This window comes from Pelophylax lessonae (genome assembly GCF_965119305.1).
Source record: "Pelophylax lessonae genome assembly, chromosome: 4".
NCBI classification, from domain to species: Eukaryota; Metazoa; Chordata; class Amphibia; order Anura; family Ranidae; genus Pelophylax; species Pelophylax lessonae.
In genome coordinates, this window is record NC_138771.1 from 295,066,812 (window position 1) to 295,094,369 (window position 27,558).

The 27,558-nt window shown below is 42.9% G+C and overlaps 1 protein-coding gene across 1 annotated transcript in view; it reads right to left on the minus strand.

Annotated features, from left to right (window-relative positions):
• The window catches only part of LOC309552619 (dynein axonemal heavy chain 3-like), a 1,537,563-nt gene that overhangs the window by 624,972 nt on the left and 885,033 nt on the right, over positions 1–27,558 (minus strand). The window contains exons 31-34 of the mRNA XM_082253560.1: positions 24,056–24,246; positions 23,543–23,638; positions 10,470–10,661; positions 1,863–1,996 (exon numbers count right to left, since the gene is read on the minus strand). Of these exons, the coding sequence (XP_082109686.1) occupies positions 1,863–1,996; positions 10,470–10,661; positions 23,543–23,638; positions 24,056–24,246 (613 nt within the window). The remainder of the gene's footprint in view (positions 1–1,862; positions 1,997–10,469; positions 10,662–23,542; positions 23,639–24,055; positions 24,247–27,558) is intronic.

Consider the following 27,558-nt stretch of genomic DNA (forward strand, 5'->3'; position numbering starts at 1 on the left):
ATATATATATATATATATATATATATATATATACACACACACACTGCTGAAGAGATTCAAAGGAACACTTTTTAATCAGAGTATAGCATCAAGTCAATTAAACTCCTGGGATATTGATCTGGTCAGTTAAGTATCAAAGGGGGGTTGTTAATCAGTTTCAGCTGCTTTGGTGTTAAGGCAATTAACAGGTGCACTAGATGCGCAATGAGACAACCTCCAAACTAGGAATAAATTTAAACGTCGAGGCCAATGGCATTTTTTCCCCTACTCATCTTTTCTGACTGTTTTTCACTAGTTTTTAATTTGGCTAGGGTCAGTATTACTACTGGTAGCATGAGGCTACCCTATAGAGGTTGCAAAGGCAGTCCAAATCCTCCAGGATAGGACATCAATATGTGTCTTTGCCAGAAGGTTTGCTGTGTCCCCTAGCACGGTCACAAGAGCATGAAGGAGATTCCAGGAGACAGGCAGTTACTCTGGGAAAACTGGATAGGGCCGTAGAAGGTCCTGAACCAATCAGCAGGACCGGTATCTGCTCTTTTGTGCAACGAGGAACAGGATTAGCACTGCCAGAGCCCTACAAAATGACCTCCAGAAGGCCACTGGTGTGAATGTCTCTAACCAAACCATCAGAAATAGACTTCATAAGGGTGGCCTGAAGGCCCAACATCGTCTAGTGGGCCTTGTGCTCACTGCCCGGCACCGTGGAGCTCAATTTGCATTTGGCATTGAACATCAGAATTGGCAGGACCGCCAATGGCGCCCTGTGCTTTTCACAGATGAGAGCAAAATCCCCCTGAGCACATGTGACAGACATGAAAGGATCTAGAGAAGCCATGGAGAATGTTTGCTGCCTGTAACATCATGTAGCATGACCGGTTTGGTGGTGGGTCAGTGATGGTCTAGGGAGGCATATCCATGGAGGGACGCCCAGACCTCTACATGCTAGACAATGGCACCGTGACTACCATTAGGTATCGGGATGAATTCCCTGAACCCATTGTCAGACCCTACGCTGATGCAGTGGGTCCTGGGTTCCTATTGGTGCACAACAATGCCTGGCCTCATGCAGTGAAAGTATGTAGCCAGTTCCTGGAGGATAAAGGAATTGATACCACTGAATGGCCCCCACGTTCACCTGACCTAAATCCAATAGAATGCCTCTGGGATATTATGTTTAAGTCCATCTGATGCTGCCAGGTTGCACCTCAGTCTGCTCAGGAGCTCAGTGATGACCTGGTTCAGATCTGGGAGGAAATACCCCAGGACACCATCTGTCCTCTCATTAGCAGCATGCCCCCGATGTTGTCAGGCATGCATACAAGCATGTGGGGGCCATACAAACGACTGAGGACCATTCTGAGTTGCTGATCAATGAAATTTCAGCAAAATGGACTGGCCTGCTGCATCATTTTTTCACTTTGGTTTTCGGGGTGTCTTGAAATTCCGGCCTCTGTAGATTGATAATTTTAATTTCCATTAAACATTGTGGCATCCTTTCATTCCTAACACGTTACCCAGTCCATATCAGTATAGATAACCAGCATAATATTTTTCCCCATTGAGATCTAAAGTGTTTTTTCAAAGAGTTCCTTTAATTTTTTTGAGCAGTATATATAAATGTATATATGTTTGGTGTTTCTAAGTAGTTTTCTAAAAAAAAAAATACTGACTTAAACTTTTAAACAAAAAGTTCCAGAAAAGGCCTGGTCTGCAAGTTTAAGATTATTTTATTGACGTGCAAAATTCTCAGTGAAAACAACAAAACTTTGTACCATTCTTTAGAGCATACACTTTTTTGACAATAAGCATTGGTTTTGAATGTTCAGGTAAACAGTTATGCTGCAGATTTAATTAAATACCTTTCTGAGAGTGCAACAACACTCTGATGGAAGTGATGACACATGAACACAGCTTCATTTCTGATTTCCTGTGACATTTCCACATCGTCAAGAAAATGATTTGCCACCTTCTGAAGTGCATCTTCAGGCCATGCCTGGTAGATATAACATCATGAAAAGAATTAAGTCAACTTTTAATCAACACACAACAAAACAATTGCACTTATATAATATGTTATGGACTAATTTACATTAATATAATGTTAAATGTCAACAGTGAAAATATATATAAAAATGTACAGAAGTACCAATCTTTAGCAATCTGTGGTGTGGTTATTCTTTTTCTCCTAAATGACATAGAGGTAGGCAATAGACAGGCAGCCTACCAATATCCTATGGAGCCCCCTGATCCCATTGCCTCTTTCCCTACTACTGGTAAGCCTGTCTCTGACTCTACCCTCAATGACATACTCCTGCCCCTATGAGCCTCCTTGCAGGGTGACATGCTATCCTGTATCCATGAATTTCAAAATGATCTCCACATGGTGGGGGAGAGAGTTGGGGGGATTTAAGATAGAATGGAGGAACATGCATCCTCTTTCAATTCCCTCATTCATGCACTCAAATCACATAGGGATGAACTGTGCTGGCTCAAAGCAAAAGTGGCTGATCCGGGGGACAGATCCCACTGCAACAATATTAAAATTAGATGCATCACTGAATCGGTCTCCCAAGCCCAGCATTCCCACTATGCGCAAGATCTATTTAAATGTGTTGCTCCCACCTTAACACGAGTGGACCTCTCCATTGAGAGGATCCATTTGATCCACAAACCAGCTCAGCTACCCCAGTCAGTTTCATGCAATGTATCACTTGTCAGCCTTCAGATGTGTGGATCCTCTGCCAGAACAGTTCTCTAGATTGTAGTTGCTTCCTGATTTGTCCCAGTACACCTTGCAGAGGCACAAGAATCTTGCAACAATCACCAAGACCCTCAGGAATCACAAGATAATCCACCATTGACGCTATCCTTGCACCCTTGTGGTAACCCGCGATGAGGAGACATCCAAAGTTACAATGCTAGAAGAGAGGCTCCAGCTACTTAGAAGATGTAACATCATTCCAGAAGCTCTGCCTCCCCCACTTGGCACTACTGATCCCAATACCTCCTCACAGGATTGGCAATTTGTCTCTCACAAAAGACTGTCCAAGCAGAACAACATTGGTGGGATCTGAATGACAAAGTAAAATTTTCACCTTTAGTGTATCCAGCCAAGAGTAAGCTTACTCCTCCCTGTTTATCTTTCTCCCCACTAGTTGAGCAGTATATCTGCACGTGATGCACGTAAGAACCATTTTTTACATTCACTATAGCAGCTACAATTTTCTGTTAAGCTACCTACAGTAGCTCCCTAAGGAAAAGCGTTGACTCATTTTGTTAGTCGTCTTCCTCTTTCTACAGCTGGGTTGGTACACCAGGCACCTCTTTTCACCAGCATCCTCCTCTGTTATGGTAGAACTAGCCCCTGCACCTTAGAATCCCCTCTTCTGTGTGGTGGATACTTCTTTTCCAGACCCGGCATCATCTATGCCATTGATGCCCTAGTCTAAGGTCAACATCCATTCCTCATGAGTTTAAAGATAGTATCACTTAACACTGAAGGCCTAAACCTTCCAGCCAAAAGAGCATCCGTGTGTAACAAAGCCTCTAAACTCCAAGCTGACATTTTCTGCATCCAAGAGACCCATTTCCATGCTCAGCAAACCCCCAGATGCTCTCACAAGGATTACAATATCTGCCTGTTTTTCTTGCCTCCACTTTCTGCAAGAAGCGAGGCGTACTTACTGCTATCAAGAACTCTTTAGCATTCTAGCTCAAGGATGCCATACTAGACCTACATGGCAGGTTCACAATACGCACTTGTGATATCAACGCCCAGTCTTACACCCTGGTTAACATATACTGTATGCCCCACATTCTCATCAACTACGCTTTCTCTGCCAGACTTTCTGCAAAGTTTCCAAAATCCGATATGTAATATGTAGGGACTTCACATGTAATATGTGGGGACTTCAACTCCCTAGTGGACCCAAAGATGGACTTATTAAATCCGCCCAAATGGACAGTACCTACTTTGGGCCCAATACTCATACTGAAGATCTGTTTGATGTCTGGCCACGACAGCATAGTACAGAGACAGATTATACCTTCCTCTCTCCCAGACATGCCACCTATACACTTATTGATCTATTTCTTGTTGATAAATGGTTGCTCCAGCAGACATCCTTCTGAATAAATGCAGACATTAACTGGTCGGACAATGCTGCTGTCTCCATCTTTGTGGAGGAGAAGGACACCTGCCCACTTGTACTTCTAAAACAATTTAATTTGAAGATGATATCTGAGCCTTCTAATACACAGTCGTTTACTCAACATCTCAGGGAATATTTTGACATTATTGCCACCCCTACTAGGGACTAGGGATAATCGAACGGTTCGGATCGACCATCGGTTCGACCCGAACATTGGCTGTTCGAGGTTCGGCCGAATTTTGAACTTTTTGCCCAAAAAGTTCGGAATTCGGCAACCAGAACCGACCAAAATGCAATGGGACAGGAAATGGGCTTTAAAAGCCCATGATTGGACCAGAACCATTAGCAAAAGCCAATTGAGGGGGCAGGAGAATGCTAGGAATGTGATTGGAGTGACTAGGGGGTCCATAGACCAATCATTAGTGAATACGCCCCCCCGTATATAAGATAGCCCCCGCCAAATTCCTAGCATTCTTATACGGGACATGGAAGAGAGTGGAATGCTGTTCTGTTACTTCTGTTACAAAGTGTTACAAAGTGTCATTTAGCAATTTTTAGTGTGAGGAAAGGGATATCTAGTGTAGTTAGGGTGCTCTTTTACACTTTAGTTAGCTTTAATTTATTCAGTTTCTGTAGGGAAAGTTTTAAGTGTAAGGGGACCGTAGTGTAGTGTAGGGTTAACTGACAGTGACTGCTATGGCAGGGTGACAAAACCTTTCCATATCAGGGTGACCGCTATAGAGAAAAGCTAGTTTCTCTTGTGTCACTTTCGCTGCAGTAATATGGCTTCACCCCCGTCAGCATTCTTTTTGGCTGCAGGCGTCCATAGGGATCTTTTGAGCACATGTTTGGAGTCAGGCATGACATCTGAACATGTTTATAGGGGGTATATATACACACCCATGTATGTATATATACACCTAGACATATATAGGTGTGAAAGGAGCAGAAAAAACTACTTGCGCTAATGAAATAATTAACACCAATATAGTTACGCTCCTATCACACCTATATATGTGTAAAATACATATAAGTATGTGTGTATATATACCACTATACACAAGTTCAGATGTTTTGCCTGCCTCCAAAAAACCCCAAAAAATGCCTGCAACAACACACCTGGGCGTTTTTTTTGACGCTAGCGTTTTTTTGGGCATTTTTTTATATATACCACTATACACAAGTTCAGATGTTTTGCCTGCCTCCAAAGAACCCCAAAAAATGCCCAAAAAAACGCCTGCTACTAAACCGGCTAGGTGTGAAAAGCGAGAAGCCACTAACCTGTTCTATAACTGACCTAATACAAACAATCTTTTTTTTTTATGGTTCTGGACATGCTCCAGAGCTGAAACTTCACAGGTACACCTTTTAGACCCCCAGACACAAAATCACAAAAAAAAGTTCTTAAAAATTGTTATTTTTGATAGAGAGTCAATTATTGAAAAAATTAAAAAAGAAAAATAAATTAAAAAAAAAGAATTTCTTTGGATTTAGTATCTGGGGGGTCTAAAAAGTGTACCTGTGAAGTTTCAGCTCTGTAGCATGTCCAGAACCATAAAAAAAAAGATTGTTTGTATTTTGTCACTTATAGAACAGGTTAGTGGCTTCTCGCTTTTCACACCTTGCCGGTTTAGTAGCAAGCGTATTTTTGGGCATTTTGTGGGTTCTTTGGAGGCAGGAAAAACATCTGGACTTGTGTATAGTGGTATATATACCACTATACACAAGTTCAGATGTTTTGCCTGCCTCCAAAGAACCCCAAAAAATGCCCAAAAAAACGCTAGCGTAAAAAAAAACGCACAGGTGTGTTGTTGCAGGCATTTTTTTGGGGGTTTTTGGAGGCAGGCAAAACATCTGAACTTGTGTATAGCGGTATATACACACACATACTTATATGTATTTTACACTTAGACATAGATAGGTGTTATAGGAGCATAACCATATTAGTGTAAATGATTTCATTAGCGCAAGCATATATTTCTGCTACTATCACACCTATATATGTCTAGGTGTATATATACATATAAGTATGTGTGTATATATACCACTATACACAAGTTCAGATGTTTTGCCTGCCTCCAAGAACCCAAAAAAATACCTGCAACAACACACCTGGGCGTTTTTTTTTGACGCTAGCGTTTTTATGGGAATTTTTTGGGTTCTTTGGAGGCAGGCAAAACATCTGAACTTGTGTATAGTGGTATATATACCCGTATACACAAGTTCAGATGTTTTGCCTGCCTGAAAAGACCCCAAAGAATGCCCAAAAAAACGCTTGCTACTAAACCGGCAAGGTGTGAAAAGCGAGAAGCCACTAACCTGTTCTATAAGTGACAAAATACAAACCATATTTATTTATAGTTCTGGACATGCTACAGAGCTGAAACTTCACAGGTACACATTTTAGACCCACCAGATACTAAATCCAAAGATTTTTTTTTTTTTTTTAACTTTTTTTTTTCAATAATTGGCTCTCTATCAAAAATTACACTTTTTAAGAACTTTTTTTGTGTAATTAATAGTCCCTGGGGTATGACCCAGAACCCTAGGCACTTTTTAGGGGCATTTATTGGGTTTTAGGGCTTCAAAATGGTGTTTTTTGATTACAGAAGTTCGGGTCCCATTGATTTTAATGGGGTTCTGAAATCCGGGCCGAACTTTCGGGAAGTTCGGATGTTTTGGCCGAACAGAACTTTTGAAAAGTTCGATCATCCCTACTAGGGACCCCTTACTAGTTTGGAATGCTCATAACGTACATGGGAGGCATTATCCTTAGAGTAAGGCCCACCCAGACTCAATCCTTTCTTCTACTCTTCTTAGACTCCAGTTAGACCCTATAGGCCTTTTATTTGATCAGTTTGACAAATTAGCAAGAGTTCAGCAGGTTAAGCACTATGATAGTAGTAACAGAGCAGGAAGATTGCTGGCCCATAGACTGAAACCCAACGGCAAAAAACTAAATTTGATTCCCTTTTAATACTTGCACTAGCCACAAAATAATCAACCCCCAAGATATTGCCAATTCTTTTGATGAATAACACAGCTCCTTATATAATCTTAGAGTTGACCCCCTTACTTCCCAACCTACCTCTTAAGCTATTGACAGTTTTCTAGCTCGGTTGCAGCTCCCAGCCCTTTCTAAGGATCACCTCTCAAAACTTAATGCTCCATTTACTAAGGAAGGAATCATCAAAGTTATAGACTAACTACCAAATGAGAAAGCCCCAGGCCCTGATGGCTTTACAAATGACTACTACAAGCTATTTAACCACCTCCCACCCGGGCCATTGTAAATATACGGCCGGGTGGGAGTCTCCTCCTTCTGATCGGACGTTCTGGAACGTCCTTCAGAAGGAGAGAGATTGCGCTGCCGCGGGTACGCGCAGCGGCGAAATCTCGATGTGCCTGTGTCCCTAGGACACAGAGCAACAAGACTCGGCAGGGGGGCCCTGTGATTGGCCCTCCTGATCACATGACGGCTGTGTCCAATCACAGCCATCATGTAATGTCAATACAGCCGTTGTAACGGCTTCGATCTCTTCTCCTCCTGACAGATCCTGTCAGTGAGGAGAAGAGAAGAGGATCGATTCTGCAGCTGGGGTGATCAGTGAGTATTTCTAATTACTCACTGATCACAGGGGGTGTCTGTGCTGGTAATCAGATGATTGATTACCAGTGCAGCCCCAGGGGGAGGGGGTGCCACTAGAGCCACCAGGGATGCCCACCCATGACCACCAGGGATGCCCACTATGGCCACCAGGGATCGCAAACAGGGCTCAGAGAGCCTGCCAGTGGTGCCCCCCTATCAGTGCTGCCCACCAATGCAATCTATCAGTGCTGCCCACCAGTGCCCATTATTGCCATCTATCAGTGCCGCCCACCAGTGCCCATTATTGCCCACCAGTGCTGCCTATCAGTGCCCATCAGTGCCCACCATCAGTGCCGATAAGTGCCGCCCATCAGTGCCCATCAGTGCCGCCCATCAGTGCCGCCCATCAGTCCCCATCAGTGCTGCCTATCAGTGCCCATCAGCGCTGCCTATCAGTGTCCACCAATGCTGCATATCAGTGCTATCTATCAGTGCCACATATCAGTGCCCATCAGTGCTGCATATCAGTGCTACCTATCAGTGCCCATCAGTGCTGCATATCAGTGCCACCCCATCAGTGCCACCCCATCAGTGTCTCCTCATCAGTGCCTCTTAGTGTGGCGTCATCAGTGCTCATCAGTGCAGGAAAAAAAGTATCTATTTACAAAATTTTATAACCTAAACAAAAATTTTTTTTTTTTTCAAAATTTTAGGTCTTTTTTTATTTGTGCACCAAAAAAGAAAAACCTGGCGGTGATCAAATACCACCAAAAGAAAGCTCTATTTGTGGGGAAAAAATGACACAAATTTGGTTTAGGTACAGTGTTGCATGACCGCGCAATTGTCATTCAAAATGCAACAGCGCTAATAGCTGAAAATTGGTCTGGGAAGGAAGGGGGTTTAAGTGCCCAGTATTGAGGTGGTTAAAGACCAATTTTCACCATATTTGCAAAAAAGTTTCCATTCAGCCACCTCACAGGCATCCTTCCCCGCTGAGATGTTGAAGACATATGTGGTAACTATATCTAAACCTGGCAAAGAACCGATTTCCCCTGCTAACTTTAGGCCAATATCTTTGCTCAATTCTGATGTTAAAATCTATTCAGAGCTTTTGGTTGATCGCTTGTTTGACATCCTCCCAGAGTTAACAAAAACTTACCATTCAGGGTTTACTAAAGGAAGACAGGCATCCAATGCCACTAGAAGAATTTTTAATCTCCTGCACCACGCTGGGTCAGACCAAAAGCCTTCTCTGCTCCTCTCTTTGCATGAAAAAAAAACTAAAAGTAGGTACTCAAAGACATATCCCTGGTGAACACATGAAAAAGAGCGTTAAAAACGCCACAAAAAAAAAAAAAATAGGCCCTGGTCTTTGAGCAGCCAAATTCTCCGGGGCTTAAGTGGTTAAAACACATATAAAAGTATGTTGAAGCTGTAATGTGTGTTAAAGTTGAAGCAAGAGTAAATGAGTTATATACCCATATAAGTGCACATCACGCAAATCATTTTCAACAGCTATACATATACAGAAGGTGAAAAATATATTCAGAATCCAGCTATATAAATTTCTTCAGCATGCATCTATTCAATGAAAAACAACAAATGTCCCAACAAGATGAGAAGTAACAAATGTACAATATGTATGTTCTTGATTTGAGTCAATGCACACCCCTATTATATGTGTATATAGATTATTTTGACTTCTGGTATTCGGATGGTTAGTGGGTGCAGCTCAGAACACTTATTTTCACACTAAGCTCAAAATATTTTTGAAACTGTACAAATATACGAGAAAAAAGAACTTCAAAAGCCTTATTGAAATGAGGATACAGCAAAAAAATAATTTGAATGGCTATATAAAAGAGCAAAGGGTAACCCAAGGGATTTATTATTACACCAGGATCATGCCCTAAAAAGTTTGATTACATTCATATCATGGCCCAATTTAGTAACCAAGCTCTTCAATTTAGAACATTTCTGCACTGACATGTTCTTAAAAATGACAGGACAGTCTCTAAATTTGTGGATATGACCCCGGGTATTATACTTAAAAAAGGTTAATCATTATACAACAGGATAGTTCTTAGTCACTTCTCGCAACGGCTATGTACTATAAACTGCAACCCCCGTAAAGTTCTTAAAACTACATACAGCTGTGAAGCATATCTCAAGCCTTTTTTTTTGCATTGGTACATGACTTCCAGGACACTGTCAAGCTAGTCACATGCCCTTTATTTGACAGTCCCTTGTCTAATAGCCTAGAAAATGGCAATTACTGATTTTAAAGATTTAGCTCTCATTGGCTTCAATAGGGCTTAAATTTGGCTTCCAAACTTTTGTTAATCTTGCGACCTTACCTTGAATCCAAAACTAGGCGTTTGGCTCATCACTAGTCTTTAGTTTGTGAACACTGATATTTTTTACATTGCAGGAAACCAACACAATCTGCAAATGTGGAGGCTGAGACAGTCAGTAACCCTACCTAGCATAATAATCTGATGTTATGCAGAGTGGATGTTTAGTAAATGTTCAAAAAAGTGAATTATCTATCAAGAAGTTTATAGGTTACAAAATAATTCAATGGTATGCAGGTATGGATCTTTAGTAAATACTCAAAAAGTTAGTATTCTGTGAAGTCACCTCAAACATTTGGTCATGCTATTCTCATAGTTGCCTATTTCAAACAAATCCTATTGTATTTCTAGTTCCAGTAAATTCACCATTACCTGAAACCAGTTGATCGTGCAGCAGTTGACTAGAGATGTGTAGTGACGAAGCTGATCGCGGAAAGCTTTTCCAGTAGGACTAAAGGCCAGTACAATATGAAGATTTCTTCGAATGCGGTCCTTATATTTTCTGTACAAGTCAGATTGATTATTTTCATTCTGAGTTTCAGTATCTGGCAACAGTTGACGCATCTGTTTTAAGAAAAAAAAAAAAAAGGTTTAGCATCAATAAATATTTTTGAATAAACTGGTAAGGGTCACCTACAGTTTTTAAAAAAAAAAGCTGTAGTATGTTTTACCAGCATTGTCAACGTGATTGTACATTTTAGCTTAAAGAATCATTATATAGCAATATTATTGCCCAAAATTATTATGCCGATGGCAGGTTGATTTTATTACAAAGGCACTGATGTTTAGTTGTTCCCTGAATTATTAGGGCACCACTTCAGAACAGCAACATAATAATTTGGACTTGTGTTTTTTTTTTTTTATCTCCAGTTAGACATGTGGTGTTAGAAATGTTATGCTGTCTGTTTAATGAATCCAAAAAGCATGGACATTTTTATGGCAGAAAAAAATATTTTACTCCCACCTGTCCCCTTAATCTTTGATGTTTATTATGTACATATTAAAGCATGTGTACCCTAAGGTATATATTTAGTAAAGAAGACTCCACATTATACCACAGGTCCATGTAGATCTCAATGCACACTTTCTTTCTTGAGTTCCCCTTTACTACGAAAAACTAATATTCTGCACATGTCAAAAAGCAACCAGATTTCTAATAGCTGAAAAACAGCATTCCTTTTATGTTCTATTCAGCTCCCTATTGACAAAATGTACTATTGGCTGTTTACCTGGCTAGTAGATAGCTAAGTACAGGGACAAGCAGCAGTGCAAACAGTGGCAGAACTGTCAGGGTTTCAGCGGTCGCATTTGTGACTGGGACCTGGAGTGCCACCACTGTGGGGAGACCCGACCGCCCGCTCACCTGCTCATTCTGGCTGTGCTACCAAGAGGCCTGTCCATTCTGCAAGAAGGGGGGGGGGTTGCAGCCGTTTGGGGATGCTGAGCATTATCGCTGGAGTTACTACTGTTGTTACTGGAGTCCGGACCGCCCCCTAAGAGAGCAGCCATAGGGAGGTGAACAATGAAGAAGAAAGTCGACTGACCAGCTGACACCAATAGAGTGAAGGTGAGGAGCTCTCTCCTCTGCAAGTAGACACCATGACACAAAGGCATCCTTGGAGGCACGTGAATGCTGAGGGGGAATCCACTGACTGACCAAGTAAGTGATCAACTTCCAGATGTCAGTGCAACTGATCCCACCCCCCCCCTCAACATCACCACCTCTACCTTTTACTGATCCCACCCCCACACATCTCATCCTTATCCCCCCAATCACCTCTACAACAGAGGTGATGGGGGGGATAGGCATTGGACCTGTGATGTGTGTGTGTGTTTGTGGGGGGGGGGGTGGGATCAGTAAGAGGCAAATGTGGTGGTGGTGAGATCAGATCAGTGGCATAGGTGATGGTGAGGGGGGTGGGATCAGTGGCAGCAGTGGTGGTGAGGGGGTGGTATCAGTGGCAGCAGTGGTGGTGAGGGGGGAGGGATCAGTGGCAGCAGTGGTGGTGGTGATGAGGGTGGGATCATTGGCAGCAGTGGTGGCGGTGAGGGGTTGGGATCAGTGGCAGAGGTGGTAGTGAGGGAGAAGGAAAATCCCACTTCTGATCCCACCCCCCTCACCACCACTGCTGCGAATGATCCCACCCCCTCACCACTACTGCTGCAAATGATCCTATTCCCCTCCCCACCACCGCTGCCACTGATTACATCCCCCCTCAGCACCACCTCGGCTGCCACTAATCCCACCCTCCCTCACCACCACTGCCACTGATCCCACCCACCCTCACCACCACCATCGATGCCACTAACCCCACCCCCTCTTCATCACCGCTGCCACTGATCCCACCCCCACTCACCACCACCTCCGCTGCCACTAACCCCACCCCCTCTTCATCACCGCTGCCACTGATTCCACCCCCTCACCACCACTGCTGCCACTGATCCCCCCTCACCACCAATGCTGCCACTGATCCCACCCCCCTCACCACCAACACCACCACTGCCACTGATCCCAACCCCCCCTCACCACCACCACCACTGCTACTGATCCCACCCCCTCACCACCACCGCCACTGCTACTGATCCCACCCCCTCACCACCACCGCTGCAACTGATTCCACCCCCCTCACCACCACCACTGCCACTGATCCCACCCCCATAACTGTCACTGACCCCACCCCCTCTCACCACCATCATTGCTGCCACTGATCCCACCCCCCTTACCACCACCACTGCTGCAACTGATCCTACCCCCCCTCACCACCACCACTGCTGACACTAATCCCACCGCCCTTACCATCACTGCTGCCACTGATCCTACCCCCCCTCACCAGCACCACTGCCACTGATCCCATCACCCTCACCACCACCACCACCACTGCCACTGATTCCACCCCCCTCTCACCACCACCACCACTGATCCCACCCCCCTCACCACCACTGCTGCCACTTATTCCACCAACCATCACCATCACCACTGCCACTGATCCCCCCATCACTCCCAATGACCCCAACCCCTTACCACAACCACCACTGCCCCTGATTCCACCCCCCTCAACACCACCACCACTGCCACTGATCCCACCCCCTCACCACCACCACGGTTGACACTAATCCCACTGCCCTCACCACCACTGTTGCCACTGATCCCAACCCCCCTCACCACCACTGTTGCCACTGATCCCAACCCCCCTCACCACCACTGCCACTGATCCCACCCTCCCTTACCAACACTGCAACTGTCCCACCCCCCTCACCACCATGGCTGCCACTGATTCCACCCTCCCACCACCACCACTGTCATTGATCCCACCCCCCTCACCACCACCACTTTGCCACTGATCCCACTCCCCCTTACCACCACCACCACTGCCACTGATCCCACCCCCCTCAACATCACCACTGCTGCCACTGATCCCACCCCCCTCAACAGCACCACCACTGCCACTGATCCCACCCCCCTCATCACCACCACCACTGACACTAATCCCACCCCCCCTTTACCACCACTGCCACGGATCCCACCCCCCTCACCACCACGGCTGCCACTGATTCCACACCACCACCACTTCCACTGATCCCACCACCATCACTGCCATTGATCCCACCCCCCTCACCACCACCACTTCTGCCACTGATCCCATTCCCCCTTACCACCACCACCGCTGCCACTGATCCCACCCCCCTCAACATCACCACCGCTGCCACTGATCCCACCCCCCTCAACACCACCACCACTGACACTAATCCCACCCCCCCTCACCTCCACCACTGCTACCGCTGAGCTCATCCCCCGAGCCACAGCTGCCACTTATCCCATCCCATCCCCCCCACCACTACCACCACCGCTGCCACTGATCCCATTCCGTCCCCCCATCACTACCACAACTGCTGCCACTTATTCTAACCCCATGCTCCAGGGGGCGCATGCCTCACCCCTGTACACCTGGATATAAGGGGTGGCATATAGAGCAACTTATCCCCTCCATTTTCTTCCTGCAGTGGAGAGGGGACTGGTTCTATTTAGGTGTACAGTGGTGACGCTTAGGGCTGGGTCACCCCGGGGGGTCAGGCCTTCATGGTTTCTTGCACTGGGGCCCTGAAGGTTCTAGTTACGCCTCTAGGTGCAAACCTGTAAAATCTGGATTCTGTCTCCTGAATACCCACAGGTTTGTTATTACTTTGAGAAAACAAAGATTTTGCTACACACTAAAAAAAAAGACCCTGGAACTAAAGCAGTTTGTTGCTTATAGGTATTTAAATGTATCTTAAAACTGTAAATTAGTTGATTAAAAAAAAATCTAACAGTAACAATTTTAGCTGAATTAGTCAAATAAATGATCAGGTCATTAATGGGCAGTGTTGAGCGAACGGTTCGGCCCGAGCATGAGTTCGGCCAAACATTTGCCTTAATCGGCGGTTACAGGGTGTTCGCTGGGTGTTTGCTGCACAATGCATTCTGCGCCCTGAGTGAGCAAAGCTTTGCAAATGAAAGTCTTGATCCATGATCAGTTGAAAAGAGGTGGCCACATACTGTAAGACATTGCTACAGTATGCTCAACTTCAAGTTATACATATATACAGTACATTTTCAAGTATAGTTGAATAAATTGAGCAAAGTAAAGAAATGAAAATTGTATGTAGTACAATGTTTTTCCCAATGAGGTAAATTAGGGAATCCTACACTTTCTGAAGCACACAACAGCTGTATCACGTACTGAACATTATTCTGTACTTATAATTTTAAGAATTGAAAAATATATAAAAATAGCAGGCCTGGACCAGCAAACTGGGTACTATGGTACTTGTTAGAAGGACTGCTGTGTCTTGGACTATAATATTTACGAGCTGGAATGAGTTGCTATTGATTGTTAAGGTTCAATACACCTGATTAAAAAAAAAAGCACATTTTTTTTCTCCTTTTGCTGTTTTGCACGTGGACACAAATATTATAACTAAGCTAGCTAGGTTGATATTATTTAAAAAAAAAAACAAGATTTTATTTTGGGTGCAAGTCAAAGATAGGAAGGTAGACAGTGACATACACTGCCCTTTTTGGGTTAAAGTTTATTCCAGTACATTTTGCAACAGCAATGTTAGTTTGAATGTTTTTATTCTTGTTTAACACAAATAATTACCATCATTTTACAGTGTATATTAGGCAGCAAATTTCAAAAGCAAGCATCTCATAATGTTGTAAAATATGCTTATAGAGTCTTATTTATTTATTTGTTTATTGGTTCTGTTTTTCAAAAATGCTATACTTTTATTTTTAAAACGGATTTAAACAGTATTACAGATAAATGCTAAAGTGGGGGGGGGGGGGGACAGAAATACTCAACGCTCGAGTTTAAAAAAAAATCTTTGTCAATAATATACAGGTTAAAAGTTCATATTCTAGCTATAAACAGTTAGCCGGTTACTATAAAAGGCTACAGCCAACAGCTGTTTCACACTTCAAGGACGCTTTCTCAAGACAACCACAAGTCTCTGTTTTGAAGTGTGAAATAACTGTTGGCAGGATTTCTTTTCAACTGGTTACAAGCCATGAACTTGAAAACTCTATTAATAAAACTAAATCTGACCTGTGAGTATCATAATTTTTTTTTTTTTTTTGAAAAAAAAAATAAATAAATATATATATATATATATATATATATATATATATATATATATATATATAGATAGTTAGATAGATAGATAGATACACACACACACACACACACACACACACAGTATCTCACAAAAGTGAGTACACCCCTCACATTTTTGTAAATATTTAATTGTATCTTTTCATGTGACAATACTGAAGAAATGACACTTTGCTACAATGTAAAATAGTGAGTGTACAGCTTGTATAACAGTGTAAATTTGCTGTCCCCTCAAAATAACTTGACACACAGCCATTAATGTCAAAGCTGCTGGCAATAAAAGTGAGTATGCCCCTAAGGGACAATGTCCATATTGGGCCCAAAGTGTCAATATTTTGTGTGGCCACCATTTCCAGCACTGCTCTAACCCTCTTGGGCATGAAGTTCACCAGAGCTTCACAGGTTGCCACTGGAGTCCTCTTCCACTCCTCCATGATGACATCATAGAGCTGGAGAATGTTAGAGACCTTGCGCTCCTCCACCTTCTGTTTGAGGATGCCCCAAAGATGCTCAATAGGGTATAGGTCTGGAGACATACTTGGCCAGTCCATCATCTTTACCTTTAGCTTCTTTAGCAAGGCAGTGGCCATCTTGGAGGTGTGTTTGGGGCCGTTATCATGTTGGAATACTGCCCTGCAGCCCAGTTTCTGAAGGGAGGGGATCGCTCTCTGCTTCAGTATGTCACAGTACATGTTGGCATTCATGGATCCTTCAATGAATTGTAGCTCCCCTGTGTCGGAAGCACTCATGCAGCCCCAGACTATGACACTCCCACCACCATGCTTGACTGTAGGCAAGATACACTTGTCCTTTTACTCCTCACCTGGTTGTCACCACACATGCTTGACACCATCTGAACCAAATAAGTTTTTCTTAGTCTCATCAGACCACAGGACATGGTATCAGGAATCCATGTCCTTAGTCTGCTTGTCTTAAGCAAACTGTTTGCGGGCTTTCTTGTGCATCATCTTTGGAAGAGGCTTCCTTCTGGGACGACAGCCATGCAGACAAATTTGATCCAGTGTGCGGCGTATGGTCTGAGCACTTGCAGGCTGATCCCCCATCCCTTCAACCTCTGCAGCAATGCTGGTAGCACTCATACCTCTATTTCCCAAAGACAACCGCTGTATATGACGTTGAGCACGTGCACTCAACTTCTTTAGTCGACCATGGCGAGGCCTGTCCTTTTAAACTGCTGTATGGTCTTGGCCACTGTGCTGCAGCTCAGTTTCAGGGTCTTGGCAATCTTCTTATAGCCTTGCCCATCTTTATGTAGAGCAAAAAATATTTTTTCCGATCCTCAGGGAGTTCTTTGCAATAAGGTGCCATGTTGAACTTCCAGAGACCAGTATGAGAGAGTGACACCAAATTTAACACACCTGCTCCCCATTCACAAATGAGACCTTGTAACACCAACAAGTCACATGACACTGGGGAGGGAAAATGGCTAATTGGGCCCAATTTGGACATATTATCACGTAGGGATGTACTCACTTTTGTTGCCAGCGGTTTAGACAGTAATGGCTGTGTGTTGAGTTATTTTGAGGGGACAGCAAATTTACACTGTTATGCAAGCTCTACACTCACTACTTTACATTGTAGTAAAGTGTAATTTCTTCAGTGTTGTCACATGTTCCCCATATGGGCCACCCACATTTTAACTGATGGGGGGGGGGGGTTATAGACTTCCAGTCTAAAAGAATGATTTTCCTGGACCTGAAGTAAGGCCTTGGAGAAAGCCACTCTTGTCTTTTCCTCTGGTGTAACCTCTTCGAGGATTCCAAGTAAACAGTGGATAGGGTTCAAGGGAACATTCACCGGGAAGACTCTATTGAGCATAGAGAGGACCTCACTTCAGTAGCGATGTAACTTAGGGCATCGCCAGAGGAGAGGGATAAGATCCCCAGTTGTTCATCTGCATCTACCACATAATGGGTCGGGGAGTCTACCCATCCTGCGGAGCTTTACTGGGGTGTAATGTACTCTGAGTAAGATATAAAGTTGTGACACCTTCTGTGAGATTTTAAGAGAGCACATGTTAGCTGACTGAAAAGCCTCCTCCCACTGGTCTCCTGTTAAAGTTCCCAGTTCCCACGTCTTCCTCCCATTGGGACATTGCCCTGTTTGAATAGGCCCTCAGGTGTTCTATCAAGAGCATATGATAACACTGGGATATGAAACCTTTCATTTCGGTCACTGACTGAAGTAGGTGAAAAATGGGGGTGGGTGAAAGCGACCAATCTATTGCATCTCCCTGAGCTTTAACTGCATGGGATAGCTGTAGGTAATATTAGGACATGTAAGCCAGTAAGGCAAATTTATGTTGGAGGTCCAGAAAAGGCATTAACCTCCCGTTTTGAAACACCTGGAATAGGAGAGTTATCCCCCCAGGCACGCCATCAAGGCCCCTGCTGGATTCTGGCCAGTTCAGTATAAGTATTATTTCCCCAAAGTGGACTGTATGTAGTATAGCCTGTCACTTGCTGCAGTTATTTTGATTTATTCCAAATTTTCTGGATTAGTACATAGGTAGGCCTTTGCTTATTGGGTTTTTGGAATGCTTGAGATCCATTCCCTCCGGGATGGAGTCTGCACCAGTGCCAATAAGCAAAAGACAAGTAGAAGAGCCTTCGGGGGCAGGAGACATGGAACCTATAAAGTGTTGGACTTGGGCAGCTATGTAGTAAATCCAAGGGTTTGGGAGGGCAAGGCTTCCACTGGCCTTAGGAAATTGCAGCTGTTCCAACTTAATTCTGGGGGGACGGCACCCCAAAGTAACAGCCTAAAAAGAGAATTAACCACCCATGGGGGAATTATGAATGGGGGAATTATGGGGGAATTATGAAGGGCATAAAAAGTTCCATGGGGGAATTATGAAGAGCATATAAAAGTTAAGGCATAAGTATCATCTTAATTAGATTTGTTTTCCCGGCCAGGGACATTCTGAGCCTATTCCAGATATTAATTTTAGTTTTCAATAAGTTTTTATTATGAAGCTATAAAAACAAGCGGACAAGGAATACAGTATCAATACAATATGTGACACAGCATTAAAGAGACAGTGAAACTACCTTGCTGCATTAACAACATAACCAGAAAACCAACAGAAAGAACAATTTGTGTCTGTCAAAACGCGCAGGGCACGTACTATAGAACCTTATCCGCAACCGATCATGTAAGGCCGGAAGCATAAAATGGGGAGTCAACATCCCGCTATGGTAGCATGATACGGTACTAGAATTACAGCAATGTGAGCACAACAGTAGGCAAAAGAAAAATATCCAGATATTAATTTTATCATTGAACAGGGCCATCAAGGGGTGCACATTAAGGCAGAAGTAGTCCATGATGACGGGGGAGATTTGGATGCCCAGGTATCTGAAAGAGGTCACTAATGGGATGGAGCAGGGGATAGATGCTGGTTGTCTAGGCGCACTCATCTAAGTGCATTAATGCAGATTTGTTCCAATTATTAGTGAGACCAGAGAAGAGCCCTGCCCAGTGAAAAAGCAGGTGACAATCTATAAGACACTCTAATCGCTGTCCGTGGGGAGCTGTATAAAAGGCGCACCCAGGAAATAAACCGAGCACCAAAATTAAACTTAGACAGTACCTGCCAGAGATATGGTCAACTGATACTGTTAAATGCTTTTTTTGCATCCAGGGAAAGGATTGCCCTTACATCCCATGTTATCAGCCTTTGTCTGCATGTTTAGAAACAACTGCCTAATATTGGTGGCCGTGGACTTTTGAGGCATGAACCCTTCTCAGAGTATATAATAAACGGAATACATTTGTTTACCTTAGCTAAGATCTTCACATCACATTGCAACGAAGATATGGGTCTATAGGAGCTAGTGTCTAATGAGTCCTTTCCAGGTTTAAGCAGAAGTACAACATTTGCCCTAGACATTGAAATCAGTAAAAAGCCTACCTTGGCAGAGGCATTAAAAACCTCCAGCAACCTGGGCAGGATCATCTCCCTATAGGTGGTGTATACCTCCATGGAAATACCATTATCCCCAGGGGCTTTGCATGTGGGGAAGGAACAGGCTGCCTTTTGTAGCTTATTAAGAGTGAGCGTCCAATGCCAGACGATCTGCAGGGTATAGAGTGGGTATGGTCAAGTCATTAAGGTAACTTGTCAGCAACTCAGAAGAGTAATCATCCCAGGAGCCATAGAGGTCTGAATAAAAGGACGATAGTTTGGTAAATATTTGATTTGGGTCGCTGATCACCCGCCCAGTGGAGGAGTGAATTGCTCCAATAGCTGGTAAGGACTGTTGGGACCTAGCAATTTTTGCCAGTAGGCAACCTGTTTTCTCCCCCTCTTCATAAATTTTCGTGAAAACATGTTTCTTATCCACGGCAGGGGATCTCAGGCGATCCAAAGAATCATGAGCCGACATCCATGTCTTCCTCAGTGAGGAAGGTATCTCTAAGGTATGCCTTGAAGGTTTCCCACCTCAACAGGACATCATCACACTGTGTGTATTGAAAAATTGGTCAATTTGCTGGGTTATGCGGTCATGAGAGGGAAACAATTTAAGCCAGACAGCATTCAACTTTCATGGGGCCCTACACATAGTGGATGTAGGTCTGGTGTTCAGCCATATCATTAAAGGGGAATGATCCGATACCCCACGGGGGAAGTACTCTATCTTAGAGGTATAATTGGGTATGTGGTTCATGCCCAAGCAGAGCTCTATGTGTGTTGGAAAAGCAGGAGAACTGCCTGGTGTTAGGGTTCCGAAGACATCAGATGTTAAGTAAGCCCACCTCCGCCAAGAGATGACCAAGGGTAGTGCCCCTCCCCTGAGAGGTAGCCAGAGATGGAGGGGGCCTATCCAACTGAGAATTGAGACAACAATTGAAGTCTCCCATGATCAGTACTGGTATGTCAGGTTTGTTAGCCTGATACAACAGCAGCTATTGCAGGATTTCCCTGGAGAATGGTGGAGGAATATAATCATAAGCCAGGATTAGCATTAGAGTGTATAGTTTACAGTGTAAAAATACAAAGTGACTCAATGAGTCCACCAATGAGTCCAATTCCTGGTACGCCAAGGTATTGTGTATAAATACACTTACCCTGCGGGAATAAGAGAAGTAAGTAGAGTGGAACACCTTACCAACCCACGGTTAGTGCAGACAGTTGTCCATGTCTCTTGTCAGATGAGTCTCCTGGAGACCTATAATGGTTGAGTGGGATTTCCGGATGCAGGAGGAGATCATAGTACATTTTAGAGGGTCACTTACTCCTCGGACGTTCCAGGAGACCAGTGGAGTAGCTGTTGCGTTAGCCATTTTACATGTTTGGCAGGTATGTAACACACTGTGAGGGCTGAGCCCCACTGAGATAACGCCTTCATGGTTTGTGGGAGACAGTAGGATAAAGTGCAGCCAGAAAAAAACATCAAACTGAGTGTCATACTAAGTTAAGGTACCTGGTAAGATCCAACAAGTGATAAATTTGCAAAACTGCGCAAGCAGCATAACCAGTAAGGCCAGGCACCGAGGGATTAGTGCAATAACTAGAGTCATTACAATAGTGAGAAAAAGGAGTAGACCCCTCTGTGCCTCTGAGAACTGTAATTGGTAGAATCTTCTTGTGCCAACCAGGCACTGAAACAGTTGCCACCCTAACCGTGGCTTGTAACGATTCACATAGTGTAATCTGAGAGATCGCGTATACATTGACCTAGCTCAGAGCACTAACAAGTTAGGGATGTGGAGTAATTTTCTCTTCGCTGGGTGTGAGAAAGGAGTACTGTCCCTCATTTGAGAAAACATTGCCCAGTTGTGCCATACTGATTTGAGGAAGTGTGCCCACAGGGATCAATCTTTGTCGATGTCATGTCACCAACGTCGAAGATCTTGTTCATGCTGGTCAAGCCAAGTGGCTGCATCAGGCGCTGTTTCAAAGAAATGTGTTTGGCCTCCAACTGTTACCCATAGCCTGGCAGGATAAGGAATAGCATATTTCAATTGGAGGTGCTGCAATCTCTTTTTCACATCAACGTATTTGGACCTTCTGCATTGGACCTCCACAGAGAAGCCTGGAAAGGAAGAGACCTTGGTCCCATCGTATTGGACCATACCCTTCTCATGAGGTGCAGGATAATCTCATGGTCCTTATAATTTAACAGGCAAGCAAGAATGGAGCGTGGTGGGTGCAGTGTGCCGCTGCACTGCAAAGAGGGGAGTGAAGGCCTCTTTGCTGAATAATTCCTGCAGCCAGTATTTCATGAATTCAGTGGGGTTGCGACCCTCTACCCTCTCAGGCAGGCCAATGATCCGGACATTATTGTGCCAAAGGTGATTCTCAATGTGGTCAGCTCTGATGTTGGCTTGTGCAACTTGCTGGGCAGCAATTCTGGCATTACTGGCAAGGGGGGTATCTGATCCTCCAAAACACGGCCCCGGCCCTCCACTGTCGTGGTTCTCTCTCTGATTCTTTCAATGTCCTGATGGAGAAGTGACGCTGTTTCTTTGAGACCCCAAATTGCTCTTTAACGTCAACCACTAAGGCTGTGCATTTATGTACTGCTTTTAATATATCACTCAGTGTGGGTTGTGTAGTTTCATCAGTGGGCATGTTGAAAATATCTGGGGCTGGAGTTAAGGAAGTCTCTAGGGGAACAGTATCATCCAGTGCCCCTGTCCCCTCTTGGTCAGCAGCCTCCGGATCACCCAGGGTGGCTTGTGCATCAGGAAGTGTGGGGCTGCAGGCACCTGACAATTTCTGGGTGTAGTATAGCATGTCCCTGTGTTTTGCTTTTTCTAAGGGGTTTTGCCTGGTTTGTGGAACTTACCCCTAGTATCTTTTAGCTTGTCCACGCCTCATGGAACACTCTGTGGCTGGGAGGAGACCTGCACCATCTAGGATCTCCAGGGCCGCCTCAATCGTGGCATCTTTTTCTTCCCTATGGGTCACCATCAGCTCTGGGTGGATCCAGGGGGCAATAGCCAGCAGTTTTGACTGATTTGGGGCAGGTAGGATGGCAAGGGAAGGATCAGAAGAGGATGTACCATGGGAGCTTTCTGAGAAGTGCCCTTTCACATGCCGTTGCAGGACAACCCCCCCCCCCCAAATACTTTAATTAGGTTTGGATTCAGCACCTTAACTTTTTTAAAGTTTGCCAAAGTCGCCTCAAACAAAACCCAGGAATGTTCAGGTTACCCCTACTACACAGTGATCTTTGCAGATATCATAGTATTTGACAAATTAGATTAAATAAATGTATATAATATTTCACATCCTGTAGGTACAGATTGCCATAAAAACGATTAGTATTCTGTATCCTCTAATTTGAGTTGGAAAAAATAGAGAAACAGGGGCCTATTGTTGTTTTTGCTTTGGGTTTTTATCCCAAGTTGGTAAAGCAAGGCACCACAGAGAAATAACTTTTCTCTTAAAAAACAGTAACTTTTCTCTTCATTGTAAAGCAGCTACATTATTTTACATGGTAAACACTATCTAAACCAAGGACAGTCTGCACAGAAAAATACATTTTTTAGCAGATGGGTAGTGGTTTCACTGTAACTGAAAAAAAAAATATTTTTCTTTTTTTTTTATATTTGGTCTTCTCTTTAAATTAAAAACATTCTCTGTACAATAACACAACTGAGAACATCATAATAAAAGTTAATGTCAGTTCGATAAACTTCGCTCTCAATCTATTATTTGCAGCATTCAATCAATCTCTTGTATCATAAAATAATTCTGAAGCCTCCTCCCTCCCTCTCAGTCTGCTAGCACCTCTGACGGGAGAACAATAAAAGAAAGATGACCTTTTCCATGACTTCCAGTTTTTCTTCATTATTAAACAGGGTAGGAACATCACCAGTGCTCAGGATCATGTTGATGTCTTCCAAAAATGACTCATCCTATTGCAAGTAAGAAAATTGCTCATTTACAATTCAAATAATAAAAGTATCTCTTAAAAATCCTTTCACTATTAATTTATTTCTTACATTTTTTGTACAGTCAAGTTATTTGCCAAACAGATTTATAGTTTGAAGCCCCATCTTTCTTCATCTGGTTTAACGAGTATTCATGAAACGACTATCGTCCTCATAATGTGCATTTTGAGAACTAAAACAGGCAATTTATTGAACAGCTTTGCAGAGCAATGATATTACAGTTCAATAGCAAAATAATCCCTCTGTTTCTAAGTGTCTATTATTACTGCCTGCATAACAAAAGATTTATTATCTTTATCTCTCTCATGCTCTGACTAGGAGCTGCATGTAGTTCTTGAATATCATTTTTTCCTGATTTATACTAACATTGTTTTGCTTTACCTTTATTTGATGCTCAGCAAACAGAAACACAGTTGGAGACCCATTTTGTCCAGCAGCTCGCAGCACCTTTTTCAGATCGTCCCTCCATTCACTGACTGAATATGATTTCTGAATACTAACTTGATGGAGCTCAATATCTGCCATGAATGCAGCCAGCTTTGTGACTGACTGTCGTCCAGTCCCCCCAATTCCTGTTCATATGAGAGGAATAAGAATTAAAGGGTTTGGTCAATTTCACTTTGCTGTATAAAATGTAATCAAGATTTACTGTTAGATAGATAGATAGATAGATAGATAGATAGATAGATAGATAGATAGATAGATAGATAGATAGATAGATAGATAGATAGATAGATAGATAGATAGATAGATAGATAGATAGATAGATAGATAGATAGATAGATAGATAGATAGATAGATAGATAGATAGATAGATAGATAGATAGATAGATAGATAGATAGATACTGTAGATAGATTAGATAGATAGATAGAAACTGTAGATAGATTAGATAGATAGATAGAAACTGTAGATAGATTAGATAAACACTTCATATGCAAGACATATACATTAATAGTTATATATGCCTACTATTTTTCATGATGTACTTTTAGTGAATTAAGGTACACATGTATATGTTAACCAATGTCATCACATTCAAATAACTGAGCTAAGAAACATGTAACAGTATTATAATTTAATGAAGTATACAGATTATTTTTTTCTTTTTTAGCCAAAAAAATATAAAAGAATCTAGAAACAGTTTAGAGCAGTCTAAAGGCTTGTACATATATTAATGGCTGCTAATAAATAAAATTATTTGTTTTAAATCAATACAGGGTGAGAGTTTTTTTCAGTATTGGGTTATAATATCATATGTGGATTGACTGTAGACTTTAAGATTAAGATCATATCAGCATAGAAGAGTATAATATACAGAGTTCTAGTATTTACAAGTAATAGGACTGGAAACCCAGTCCCCCCAGATTTTGTTGAATTTAGCAGGACATCTTCTAGCCCATTTCATGTGGCCCTCGCACCTCTCCAGCAGCTGCGGCACCCCCCCCCCTTGTCTCTGCCCCCCCCTTTGTCTCAGTAGTCTACAGCAGAGAGGACAGAACTCCTTTGCCAGATCCTGTGCTTCTCTGTGCTGCTGCAGAAGGCCCAACCCCCCTTCTCAGCAGTCTGCAGCAGAGAGGAGGGCAGAACACCTCCTACAGATTCTGCACCTCTCTGTGCAGCAATAACACCACCTTGTCTCTGCCTGCCCTGGTCTCAGCATTCAGCAGATTCTGTAAGCTGACTCCAGCCCTCCTCAGGTCCTCTTCCAGACCTTGCACTTTCTTCATCCCAGATCCACCCGCATCTTCTTCCTGGCACTAGCACAAGGTAAGGGGGTGCATTGTGATGTAAGGAATGGTGGTTGACTCTTGACTTCTGATGGTGGGGGAGCTCTTGACATCTCATGTAAGGGTTTAAGGGGGCATAGGGGGGGACCTAATCTTACAGATATAACCGACCCTTTGAGGGCAACCATACTGCTGATGTGGTCCGCGATCAAATTGAGTTTGACTCCCCTGCTCTAGCCTCATTTTTTTTGATGAAGAGGGAGAATTTCAAAGTTTTTCCAGACATTGACTTCCAGGACTTTACTAGGTATCCAATTTAGAACTACCATTTTTCCCGGCATTAAGATGCATAAAAATGATAAAAAAGCACCACTTTGAGTTGCATATAATAGGAAGAGGATTTATTGACCTATATAGAAGCCTCCATGGTAAGGGAGTAATTACTGCTTGTAACATCCAGTTGCTAACTTGTTCCATTTCTTTACAAAGATGTGCAGTACATTTAACCCATCCATCCCCTAATTGGGCCATAAAGTTTTGCCCTCATGGAGGTGGACAAAATGCCACCTGCAGAAGGGAGGGATGGCGGGCTTTCATTGCTGGGTGGGGACCATCTATTGGCCCATCAGGTCAACAAGGCTAATCTGTAGATAACCCATAAAAATAACATTATTTTACAAATATTATAATGTATGTATATATATATATATATATATATATATACATACATATACATACACTAATTAACCAAGAACCCTTTTACCAATAACCTTCAAATATATACCATTTTACAATTTCATAGGGGAAAATTAATGATTAGAAGGGGAAACTATGCCCATCACCAATAAAGCATCCACATATTTCTCCTAGAAGTCCCACATCTATCCAATATTTAATTAGTATTAGTATTGAATTGTATTGAACTGAATTAGTATTGAATGAATGAATCAGACAGTGTACAGTAGAAACCAGTCCTAGGTATACCCCTTTAGCTCATATGCATTTTATTTATAATAATGACACTGTGAAACAAATATTTGTAACAATTAATTTTATTAATGGATATACTTTTAAAGACTGTAATAAAAATTGTCTTTCGTAAAAAAAAGATTTACAAAAAAGTTCCTTTGGTTGCCCTTAAAGTCCTATTACAGGAATTTAGTATTGAGGAGTTATGTGTTTGACAGGGATGGTGGCAACCCCCACCCATAACTGAGTGTTTTTTATGTATTATGATGTTATTTTGATGTTATTTTGTGCGGAAAACACAACCATCTTTATGGAAGTCTCTCTTCTATACTTGTGGTTTTACTGGTGATTATTTGTGCTGGTAAAAAACCTAGTACTCTTTGCACTTCAATCTGAACATCTCTTCTCTGTGCCCCCACAGGTATGTGTCTGCTGAAATACATCCACCTGTAACTGCAACTTGAACCTGTTTATTCTCTCTATGTATCTGTGCTTTTTGGTATGTGGTCTTTTCCATCTGTTGTCCTGTGTGCATTGCCATGATGTTTTTGTTGTTATGAAGTGTCTTATCATATTTTATGTGCTAACCTTATCTTTATAGCTTTTCTTGCCTCTTGCTAGTCTGACTTTAGAAGTGAAAGGTCCACTCTGATTGTAGACATCCCGGAATCCATTAATGCATAATTAATACATTTCCACCCCCACCCTTATACCAGTATAAATTTAGTGCATCCTTAAGGGGTCAGCACGTTGCTGGGGGAGCACGTTGCAGGGCATCTTTCCTTAAGGCTTTTTTTCTTTAAGTGATTCTTTCCACAAGTGATATGCACTCCAGCGAATGCACGCAGCGAGCATACACAGCAAACTACACCAACAAGCACCAAACAGGCTACAGGTGACCCTGTCTATCTATTCAGCTCTTTTTCCACTCTGTAACATGCACTCTCTACCACTCCTGCTGTTACCTTCACCACTCTTCTCCACCCCACAGCCTGTATACTGTATGTCACACTGCCTTTTTTCCTCTCCCTATTACTGTTCCTACCAACTCTTGCTAATTTTACATCCATATACTGAGAAAACCTACAGGACTCTGGGGCATGTCCTTTTATATATATACAATAAGTCGCGCTCAATAAGGGAAATATGAACAAAATATATAGTCCAAAAATTGAAATAAAATATA